The 12,433-nt window shown below is 34.9% G+C and overlaps 2 protein-coding genes across 2 annotated transcripts in view; both read left to right on the top strand.

The window, feature by feature from the left end:
• Positions 1–386: 386 nt before the first annotated feature.
• Positions 387–9,299, top strand: LOC107564486 (uncharacterized). Its single transcript, XM_016249579.1, has 10 exons — positions 387–886; positions 2,161–2,403; positions 3,727–3,822; positions 4,078–4,215; positions 5,060–5,152; positions 5,336–5,542; positions 5,627–5,731; positions 7,076–7,228; positions 7,970–8,137; positions 9,252–9,299. Exons 1-10 carry the CDS (start codon positions 704–706, stop codon positions 9,297–9,299), a joined length of 1,434 nt encoding a protein of 477 aa, XP_016105065.1. The 5' UTR covers positions 387–703.
• A 943-nt stretch (positions 9,300–10,242) lies between these two features.
• The window catches only part of LOC107564474 (cingulin-like), a gene marked incomplete at its 5' end in the record, with an annotated part of 7,700 nt that continues 5,509 nt past the window's right edge, over positions 10,243–12,433 (top strand). Inside the window, 4 exons of the mRNA XM_016249567.1 lie at positions 10,243–10,347; positions 11,224–11,342; positions 11,443–11,551; positions 12,227–12,390. Of these exons, the coding sequence (XP_016105053.1) occupies positions 10,243–10,347; positions 11,224–11,342; positions 11,443–11,551; positions 12,227–12,390 (497 nt within the window). The remainder of the gene's footprint in view (positions 10,348–11,223; positions 11,343–11,442; positions 11,552–12,226; positions 12,391–12,433) is intronic.

Genomic DNA, 12,433 nt, shown 5'->3' with positions numbered 1-12,433 from the left:
TAGATTTTCAAACTCTGCATTCATGCATGATTATTATTGTCCACAAACCCTTGCACAACAGAAGAGAAAGAGTTTGTGACCGGACTGAGGCAGAAACTAACAAAGTAAACGAGTTTTCAGTAATAAATTGAGATGCATGCTAATGTTTACATGCAAACACAAAAAAAACTAGTGTGCTTTTTATGGAAAGAATGAATCGGTGATTCATCAGAGCAACTCATTTCTGGTCTGTGTTCTTCTGTCTGGGTGGAACGGCACTTGCGTGTTTCGTAATGCATCAGTTCGGTCGTAACTTGCACATGTTTGATGGGTGTTTTATGCGTTTTCCCTCAGGATTATCACAGTTGCGTAACTCTAGTGGGTGAAACGAAGAACATTTCTTCAGAAAAGCAAATGCAATCTAGTGTGTGTTGAATCAGTGATGTATTTCTAGGGAAAAGAGAGGAAAGACTCTGTGCGCGTCTCCAAACACAATGCAGACGCTCAGAAAAGATCGTCCAAAGCGAGGAGCCTCACGCTGGAGGACGAGGACTGGATCTGGACGGCCAATAAGAAGACGCCGCTGATCACTGGATCCAATCTGACGCGCTCTGGAAGCGTTAAAGATCTCATATACAGGTTCGACGGGCCGCCAACGCCGCCGCCGCGCCTCGGCTCGCTGAAGATCAAACGGCAAGACGTGAGCGCATGGGATTCTGGGAAAATGAGACATGAAAGCAGAGAGAGAGGGAAGAACCAGAACCCGGTCTCCGGTGAACCGTCAGAACCGGAAACACAAGAAAGCTCCGAGCAGAAACGCCATGGCACAGAGAAGAAGAGGAGCAGCGATGACAAACAAACGTCCCGGCGCAGCAAAGACAAAGCGGCTGTCTCTGATCCCGGTCCGGTAAGTGTCCGAGCCGCTCTCGGTATCGGACCCGTCTCGTCCCGTCGACCGCGCTGCTTCACTGTGAATCTGAGTCCTGACATGCATGAATCTGCTGCAGTCAGCCAATCACAGCCTTTGATTTCAGACACACGCTTCATCAATCAGCCCACACTAACACATCCAGACTCGTGTCCATGTCTCCGAGCGTTTGGTCTGTGCATGAGCTGTGTTGTTTTACTATCTGTGAGATTCTGTTTTTATATCATTTACAGTCGTATTTTGAATGAATTATTATGGTTATATTTCCCTTTTTATTTTTTATATTTATTTGTATTTTTTATTTTTAAATTCACTTAGTTTTAGGAATTTTGTTGTGCTTTGTTGTCATTATTATTATTATTTGTTTCCATATCATTTCCATTTTATTAATTTTGATTTCACCTTTACTTGTTGTATATCAAGTGAAGTTAGATGAAAATGACATGTTGCCTTGGCAATTAGCTGAAATTATTTTTTATTTAGTTTTATTGATTTATTTTATTATTTTATTAAGGTTAACTTTATTTATTTATTTGAAGTTTTTATTAATATTTTGATCTGGTTTTTATATTTATGTTTTATTGATTTGATGTTTATATTTTTACATTTTAAATGTAAAGTTTTAGTAATTCTGTTGTGTGTTTTTGTTATTATTATTATTATAATTAAGTTTTATATCAGTTTTAGTTTTAGTTATTTTAGTACATCAAGTTAAACTTAATAAAAATTAGAAATGTTGCCTGGGCAAGTAACTGAAATGAAATGAGTTTGTTTTTTACATTTAATTTTATTAAGGTTAACGTTGGTTTATGTTTGTATTTATTTATTTTCGTTCATTTTAATTTATTTATTTAATAAGGGAGAGTGTACATTAAGAAAAAAAATTTAAATTTAAAAATTCAATAAAAGCAAAATTAAATAGCACATAATACACTGAAATAATCAAATTATAACAAATATTGTTATAGCTGAAAAAAACAAAAGTAATGAACATGTTTTTGTTTTTAGTTGTGTAATAGCCCTGAGCATGATGTGTGTGCTTCAGATGTGCATGTGTGTGTTTGTTGTGTCTCTGAGTGTTTGTAACACAACATGCATCTGATCTGCTGTAAATATAATAATCGCTGTGATTTGGTTTATGATTGAAACCACAGCTCTGTCCTCACACGTTTGCGTTCTGATTCATGACGCTGAGCTTGATTTTCAAAGTTTAATGTTTAATTGTCTCTCACGCCGCTCTCTTTCTTACCCAGAATTCCAGCCTATACGGCAAGAAGCAGCACAGCGGCCCTCAGTCCGAGGATGAGCCCACCACCCCCAAAATCCGCCCCAACCCCAAGTACCAGCTCTACCTGGGCTCCAACGGCACCAGCGGCTCCAATGGGTCAGTGGGGGACGGCGGCGGGAGCCACGGGAATCTGCTGAGGGTCAGTTCAGTGATCCGCGGCTCCATGGAGTCGCTCTCATCCCGGGACTGGGACAGCATGTCCGACAGAGTGAGTCAAAACATCTGATTACTGCCTTACTGAGTAATTATTTTTTTTTACTTTTTATGGAAACCAGGAGTAGCATGGTATAGTATAATATGGTATGGTATGGCATAGCATAGCAGCGTATAGTATAGCAGCGTATAGTGTGGTCTGTAGTGTAGTGTAGTGTGGCATGGTATAGTATAGTATAGTATAGTATAGCAGCGTATAGTGTAGTGTAGTGTGGCATGGTATAGTATAGTATAGTATAGCAGCGTATAGTGTGGTCTGTAGTGTAGTGTAGTGTGGCATGGTATAGTATAGCAGCGTATAGTGTAGTGTGGCATGGTATAGTATAGTATAGTATAGTATAGCAGCGTATAGTGTAGTGTAGTGTGGCATGGTATAGTATAGTATAGTATAGTATAGTATAGTATAGCAGCGTATAGTGTAGTGTAGTGTGGCATAGTATAGTATAGTATAGCAGCGTATAGTGTGGTCTGTAGTATACTGTAGTGTGGCAGGGTATATTATAGTATAGTATAGTATAGCAGCGTATAGTGTGTACTGTAGTGTAGTGTGGCATGGTATATTATAGTATAGCAGCGTATAGTGTAGTGTAGTGTGGCATGGTATATTATAGTATAGTATAGCAGCGTATTGTGTGGTCTGTAGTGTAGTGTGGCATGGTATAGTATAGTATATACGCTGCTATACTATACTATACTATACTATACCATGCCACACTACACTACAGACCACACAATACGCTGCTATACTATAATATACCATGCCACACTACACTACAGTACACACTATACGCTACTATACTATACTATACTAGTGTGTACTGTAGTGTAGTGTGGCATGGTATAGTATAGTATAGTATAGCAGCGTGTAGTGTAGTGTGGCATGGTATAGTATAGTATAGTATAGCAGCGTGTAGTGTAGTGTGGCATGGTATAGTATAGTATAGTATAGCATGGTAGAGTAGAGTATAGTAGAGTAGAGTAGAAAACTATAATAATGAATAATAAACTATAATAGTATCTCTGGGATATTAATATGACAGAAACTAATGCACTTTTTCAATAATTTGGTAATCTCTTCCACAACAGTTATGCAATGCTTGGCTTGCATGTGTTTTAAAAATAATTGGAAAAAATAATTTATATTTTTCAATAAATTCAATATATATATATTTTTTCATTCAACTATTTTTCATTTTTATAGGAATTATTACTATTATTATTATAAATATTATGGTGTCAGTTTAAAAAGGAACACGATGCTTTAAAGGTTCTTTCTGTCATGCTCTAACAGTACAGTAATGTCTCTGTGTTCTTTCAGATGTGCGGCTTTGAAAGTCCTCCCCGAGTTTTCAACAGTCCGTATTCGACGCTCTCGCTGGACTACAATCCCATCAACAGAATGTCTGACTTCAAGGTGAATAAACACACGTTATACAGATGATAGTGAGTGTGTGTGTGTGTGTGTGTGTGTGTGTGTGTGTGTGTGTGTGTGTCCCTCTAGTGGACAGAACATGAACGTGTGTCCTACAGTCTCACATACAACACTTCACTCTCTTCAACAATGACTGTCTACTTCTTTTAGAATTATTATAGCTTCTATGACTTCAGATGACTTCAGACGGCATGATACTGAAGCAGTGCTCTGAATGTGTTTTGATTGGTCTGTCAGACACAGGAAGTGATGTCACCCGCCGGCTCTGAGATGAGCCTGTTTGGTCTGAACAGAAGCGTGAGTCCTGTTAGCAGTCCAGCTATGAACCACCGCACACGAGTCCCCGGATACGACAGTCTGACCCGCAGACGAGACGTGAGTCTGCTCCACAGAGAAGCAGGAAATACATATTCATCCATAAAATAAGCAATCAATTTATATTACAATTATATGTATGTTAACTGAAATAAAATAAAATATAATTTTTTTTAACTACTTCTGTCTCATTCTGTTTCAAAATCTAAAGCTGAAATAAAAATGAATCAAAACTGACATATTAAAAATATATATATTTTTTTATATAGAATATTGTATATAAATATGAAAACAAAAACTAGTAAAATGACAAAACAAAACAAACTCACTGTAATCAAAATTACTAAAACTTTAAACAAAAAATAAAAATAAACAAAAAATTCGAAATATTAATAAAAACTTACATTTTACATTTACATTTTATATTAAAATAAAATAAATAATAATATATGTAAATATAAACATAATATATATATTAAAATAAAGAATTTATATTTAAAAAATGCAATCAACATACATAAATATAAATGTAATATCAAAATAAATAAATAAAATAAAGTGATCAGTTTGTATTAAAATAAATAAATACAGAAAGAAAGAAAGCAATCGATTTATATTAAAATAAAGCTATCAATTTATATTAAAACAAAATAAATAATGCATATAAATGTACATTCAATATGTATTAAAACAAAATGAATAAATAAAATAATTTACTACATTTATTGTATTTGTTATATTTTATCATAGGTTTTCTAATAAATAATACAATAAATAATTTATTAAATGTACTTATTTATTAAACAATTAAAAGCAATAAAACAATAAATAGATGTTTATTCACTGAGCACCTTTATGTCCCAGAGGATGATTTTTATTAAAACTCATGTTTTCTCTCCTGAAGGCGACTCCAAGTCAACTCATGCAACGAAACAACCAGCCGAACAAACTGGATTTCATCCAGGAACTGACCAAACAGCTGGAGGACTGTCGCAGGGTCAGTATGCACACACAAATGCAGTCATAAATCATCCATAAATCACACTTTAATTCACATGTGATGCACAATTCACAATTGGTAACATGCCATTATGAACATACTGATGTTCAGGCCACAAAACACAGTCAGAATCCATGCAGAATGCAGATTATGTTTAATATGTCTGTTTATGTGCTGCAGAGGAACCAGTTTCTGGAAGCGGAGAGCATCGAGATGGAGAAGGAGAGGAACCAGATCCGCTTCGAGATGCGAGGTCTGCTGGTGAACAATGAAGATCTGCTGCGGACGAACACGCAGATGCAGGGCGAGACGAACCGGCTGCGCGAGAGCATCGTGGAGTTAGAGAGCAACAACAACGTCATGCAGGAGCGCTTCAAAAAGATGGAGGTACAAACACCACATACCACAGCAGAACACACACCGTCAGCTCGCAGGTTATCAACACGCGTGTGTGTGTGTGTGTGATTGCAGAAAGAGCTGAAGGAGGCGCGGGAGGTGATGGTCGAAGCAAACACTCAGGAATACGCCTTTAACTTCCTGCAGCAGACGCTCAAGAACAAAATACAGGACACTGAGGTGCGTCAAAGTGTGTTTGCATCACAAATAAGCATGCTTCTCCATACTTTCAAAGACAAAAATAATTACAAAAATATTAATTTTATCATTATTTTATGTTTGTTTATTTTATTATTATAGTTTATATTTTTAGTATTTTATTTATTTAATTATTTTATATTGATTATTTTATTTATTTTAATATTATTTATTTTATTATAGTAATATTTTTGATTTATTATTTTATTATTAGATTGTTTTATATTTATGATTTTTATACATTTTATTGTTTATTTTATAAACCCCATAAAATGCTAAATGCTTTTCAGAAACGTACCAGTAATGTCAAAGAAGGTCAAATTAGAGGTGATAATAACATCAGGAAATAAACATAAAACAAATGGCCATTTGTTTTATTATTTCTTTTATTCTTGCATTCATTTTACATGTATTAATTATTTTTTTATATTATTTTAGATTTATATTTTTTATGTCATTTTTATATTATTATAAATTTATTTATTTATTTTATTATATTATTTTGTGTGTATTATTATTATTGTTATATTTATTATTATTTTATTAGGCAGCTCTGTTTATAATTGGAGCACATATCTATTTTTGTTGAGTTGCGTCACGGCGCTCGCTCTGAGTAGACGCTTTCTCCTGCCGTGCACACTAGAACGGCCGTGATCTGATGTGTTCACTAGCAGCACAGACAGCAGCTCAATCCTCCATTCAGACTGAGGTGGGGCGCATTGAGGAACACTTGAGAAAAAATCTGGGTTAGGGATTAGGGATGGGCATTTTTCAAAAATATTGTATTCAAATGTTTGGGCTCATAAAAAAAATTATATTCGAATATGAGTGAGAAAGACGTTATGTTTTAATAATCAAGTTTTTGTCTCAATTTTCAAAGTTTTTGATTAGGCATTATACACAACAATGTTCTACAACAATGCTGCGTTATATCTCAAGGTTTTCTTTTAGTTGAAATCATGTGTAAACAAATATATATATATATATATATATATATATATATATATATATTCATAAAGTTGTATTATTATTATTATTATTCATGTATTATTTTTTTCTCAGTTTTTTTGCCTTAGTAATGCACTGCACCTTTTGTCATGCAAATAAACCCCATAAAATGCTAAATGCTTTTCAACAACTAATGGTGTTTAATAAGCAAAATGTAAACTTAGGGGTAATAATAATATAATTTTACATCAAGTAACTGGTTATTGAAAGCTGCTCATCTGGGCTTTATTTACTGTGTGAAAATGAATGTATGTGACTGTTGTTGGCTTTAATTTTGGATGTTTTCTCAAGCTGACCTTCTGTGTGTGTTTTCTTCAGGAAGCTCTGGAGAAACAAGCTCAACACGCTCAGACTGTGTCAGAAAAACTGTGGCTCGCCGAGAGAAACCTGGAGGAGCTGGAGCTGGAGAAGGAAACCAAAGCCAAGAAAGCTCTGGAATTCGGCAACACTGTTTTCAGACTGGAGACAGAGGTACAGACACACAGACACACACACACACACACACACTAACAGACAGACACACACACGCACACACACACTAACAGACAGACACACACACAGACACAAACACACGCACACACACACAAACACACACAAACAGACACACACACACGCACACACACAAACAGACACACACACAGACACAAACACACACACACACTCACTCACTCACACAAACACATACATACACACACGCGCATAGACACAGACACAAACACACGCACACACACACGCGCACACTCACACACACACACGCGCGCACACTCACACACACACGCACGCACACACACACACTCACTCACTTACACATACGCACTCTCACACACACACACTCGTACGCGAACACACACTCACACATGCACGCACGCGAATACACGCGCGCACACACACACACTCACACTCACTCACACACACACACTCACACTCACACACTCACACTCACACACTCACACACTCACACTCTCACACTCACTCACACACACACACTCACACTCACACACTCACACACTCACACTCACACACACACACACACACCTGCTTGGCTTGCAGGTGTTTTTAAAATAATTTAATACTAATATAATATAAATAATTATATGTATTAAATAAAATAATGATTTTTACAAATGTTAAAAAATGATTAGTAAGTCTTAAGAAATATTTAAATAAATATTGATTGATTTTTTTGATCCTGTGATGTTTATTGTGTGTCAGCTGGCAGACGCGCTGCAGGAGGGGAACCAGGCGCGAGTGGAGCTGAGTTTGCAGCAGAAGCTGAGGGCCGATGTTCAGCTGCGGATGGAGGAGCTGGAGGAGAGCGTGCTGGAGAAAGACCAGGAGCTGCTGCGCCTCACACAGATCGTCAGCAGACTGCAGGGAGAGGTCCGATTAATACACATTCATATCGCTTTCTCAAAGAAATCAATACTGTTATTCAGCAAGGATGCATTCAATTGATCAGAAGTGCCAGTACAGACATTTATAATGTTACAAAAGATTTCTATTTCAAATAAACGCTGCTCTTTTGAACTTTCTAATCATCTGTGAATCCTGAAAAATCAAATGTATAATCCAAAATATTGTGCAGCACAACGGTTTTTAACATTGATGATAATCAGAAATGTTTCTCAGCAATTCAGCTTTGATCGCAGAAATAAATTACAGTTTAACAGATATTCTCATAGAAAACAGCTGTTTTAAATTGTAATCATTTTCCAGAATTTTTACTGTATTTTTGATCAAATAAATGCAGCCTTGGTGAGCAGAAAAACTTTATCAACCCCAGGCTTTTAAACATTAGTGTGTATCATAGTATATTCATGCTAATTTAGTTACATTAACTAAAAGTAAAACCATAAAAAAAATCATTACTTGAAATAAAATTAACTGAAATTAAAATTAACTGAATTATTTTTAAGTTTTCTTGAGAAATATTTCTCATTTTAGTTAAAATGTAGCTTACTAAAATTACTAAAACTAAAAAAACATTTAAAAAATACACAGACATATTTAATAATAATAATAATAATAATAATGCCAAAACCACTCAAATTAAAATTACTTGAATAATTATTTCATGACTTAGTTTTTATTTTAAAATAAAAAATAATTAAATTTCAAGAATTCTGAAATTAAATGACATTACTAGTACATTTTTGTAAAGCATTTAGCATTTTTTGTGGTTTATTTGCTTGACAAAAGATGCATTGCATTACTAAAGCACAAGAGCAAAGAATAAAACCAATACATAAATAAAACTACAAAACTACTATTAAAATTACTATTAAACCACTACTATGATAATTTCTAAAAAAAATTACTAAACGTTTATATTTAAAAAAAGAAATAAAATGCATATGATCTTCAGGTGTGTTAGTTTGTATCAGAGATTTGATCATGTTCATCTAATCATAATGTACCGAGTTGCTGTGTTTGATCTGTAAGTTGCGCTGGGCTCCATCTGACTCGTGTGTGTGTGTGTGTGTGTGTGTGTCAGGTGTCAGGTAAGCTGAGTGATAAGGAGCAGACGCATAATAATAATTAATAAAATATAATAATAATACAGTAATTATAATAAATTATTTTTTAATTATCAGTTTGTTCCATGTTTGTATGTTAACAGTAAACCGCTATTGTTCCAAAAATAACAAAAAATTACATTTTAATTTTATCACATTTTAAAAGATTAATTAAATCCTTCGTTTCATGGCTTTATTTCATTACTGCCATTTTTGATAAATATTTATTCAATTGTAAATCCAGAAACAGACAACATCAAAACTACAAAAAAAATAACTTTTTGTATTAATATTTTGTTTTTAATAATAATATTACAATTATTATTGTAAACATTTTAATAAATTATTAAACTGTTAAGAGTTTTATGAATTGAATTGGTTTGGCTTTTTATGCAGTTTTTTATTATTAAAATTAAATAAACAGTTAAACCAAATTCTACAAAAATCAAAACAGAAAACACAGAATTTGGGAAAAATAAAACAGATTTTATAGGGCCCAAAAAATGCATTTTTGTTAAACTTTAATAAAATGATGTTAAATTGTATACGTTTCATGATTTAAATAAGATCTGTTTCAGTCAATTATTGAAAATTTTATGTAACTATCAAAACAGAATCTAAGAAAAATCTAATGGAAAAAAAGTCATATTAAAAAGAAAAAGAAAAAAAAAACAGAATTTGGGAAAAAATGTAATTAGATTCACTAAGTCATTAGTATAGTATTTATTAATATATGGAATTAAAATTTTATATTTAGTTTTTATTTTAATGTTAGTTCAAGTTTTAGTAATTTTGTTGTGCATTTTTGTTATTTTTATTAGATTAGTTTTAGTTATTTTGAGTACATCAAGTTAAACTAAATGAAAATGAGAAATAAAATAAGTTTTTATCTTAATTTAGTTGACGTGTATTTTATTTCCCATAATGAGGAAGTGTTGCTGTCTGGTTGTAGTTGTAGTTGATGTGTGAGTGCTTGTGTGTTTCTGTCAGTCGGAGCAGCTGCAGATCAAGCTCATCCAGGAGAAAGATCTCAACGATCAGCTGGAGTGTGAGAAGGCCATCCTGGATAGACAGGTGTGTGTGTGTCTGTGTGTCTGTGTGTCTGTGTGTGTGTGTGTGTGTGTGTGTCTCTGTGTCTGTGTGTGTCTCTGTGTCTGTGTGTGTCTCTGTGTCTGTGTCTCTGTGTCTCTGTGTCTGTGTCTGTGTGTCTGTGTGTCTGTGTCTGTGTGTGTGTGTGTGTGTGTGTGTGTGTGTGTGTGTGTGTGTCTGTGTGTGTCTCTGTGTCTGTGTGTGTCTCTGTGTCTGTGTGTGTCTCTGTGTCTCTGTGTCTGTGTCTCTGTGTCTCTGTGTCTCTGTGTGTGTGTCTGTGTCTGTCTGTGTCTCTGTGTCTCTGTGTCTCTGTCTGTGTGTCTGTGTCTGTCTGTGTGTGTGTGTGTGTGTGTGTGTGTGTGTGTCTGTGTCTCTCTCTGTGTGTGTGTGTCTGTGCGTGTGTGTGCGTGTGCGTGTGTGTGTGTATATGTCCTATGTGTGTCTGTTGTTATGGTTTTAAATCTATATTTAACCTCAGAATGATCTCAAAGTAAGTGAAAAGATTTTGTAGTGGCTGTGCTTTAAAACTAAATTATTATAATCTTAATTCAAGGGACAAAGAATTTGTGACAAAGTGACCGTAATAATCTGTGTTGAATACTACTGTGAGGTTAACCCTGCCTGCTTTAAATGTTTGAAAATTGAAAACATTAGAAATTTAGAAAAGTAATCAAATGTAATCAGTTACATTACTTTAATAGAGTAATTGAAATAGTTGCACTACTTATTACATTTTAGACAGGGTAACTTGTAATCTGTAACCTATTAGATTTCCAAAGTAACTTTCCCAACACTGGTTACTCATGAGTGTATCTGCTGTAATGATGCTGATGCTGATGCTGATGCTGATGGTGTGTTCAGCTGCGGGATCTGCGCAGAGAGATGGAGGAGCTGCAGAATAACAGAGTGGAGGTGGACTCAATCACCAGAGCCGAGATTAAAGCCAAAGAACTGGAGAACACACTGCGCACCGAGGAGAGGTCAGACACACACACTTCATCTGTATAATATCTAATAATGCTTCATCTAATAACAGTTTGCAGTAAGTCTGAATGATGGGTTGGCTGTGATTCTCTTCAGGAATAAAGTGGTGATGAACAACAGCATCAGCAAACTGGAGAAGAAGATCCACGAGCTGATGGAGCAGATGGAGGAGGAGCACAAGATCTCCACCGAACAGAGAGAGCTGGTATGATGACGATCACACATCCACACCAGCAGAGGGAGACACAACATCACATCACACACTCGTCAAACGAATTAAGAGTGAAAAACTGGAAAATAATGAATTTGAGAATTCAACAAAAAAACTAAACCGAACTCTTTCACTCGCGTATAATTACTGCACGTTGAAACGTTCTGAAATATCTCTTATTTAAAGATGGAAATAAATAGAAATTAATATTTTCAATCCCAGATTTTCAATGTGATCTCAGGGATTTATACCCACATTTCTTTCGGTGTTTTTTTTTTTTTTTTTTAAACAGTTTGAACAAAACCACAAAACTTATTATTAAACATCATTGGGGAACTTGTTCCCTTCACAGAATTCAAATAAATAAATAATTAATAAAAATTCACAGTTATGACTCTTGAGTTTATCTCTCACAAATGTAAATTGTAAGCTATAAACATGCAATTACAAGAAAAAAAGTTTGAAGTGTGTTGAATTGAAAAATACATATTTATTATTTAAGATGTATAATTTGTAACAATATGGTTGGTTATTCAATTTATGTAGTGTTAGAACAGCTGGTATTTAATTAGTTTGATTTTATTTTTATTGTAAAGCACTTTGTGACTCCTTGTCTGTGAAAGGTGCTATATAAATTTTACTTATTATTTTTTTATTGTGCGTGTTCAGATGAATCAGCGCATCCGTTCACTGAAGCGGCAGCTGAACGAGGCCGAGGAAGAGGCGAGTCGACGAGACGTCCAGCACCGACACACACACAGAGAACTGATGGAGGAGAGAGAAAATAACAGCCGCCTGCAGAGACAACTGCTGGACCAACAGCTGCACAACAAGTGCGTCACACACACGCACACACACACACGCACACTCACACTC

This window comes from Sinocyclocheilus grahami, unplaced genomic scaffold (genome assembly GCF_001515645.1).
Source record: "Sinocyclocheilus grahami isolate Dianchi unplaced genomic scaffold, SAMN03320097.WGS_v1.1 scaffold939.1, whole genome shotgun sequence".
Classification (NCBI taxonomy): Eukaryota; Metazoa; Chordata; class Actinopteri; order Cypriniformes; family Cyprinidae; genus Sinocyclocheilus; species Sinocyclocheilus grahami.
This window is presented reverse-complemented; position numbering and strand designations above follow the sequence as displayed.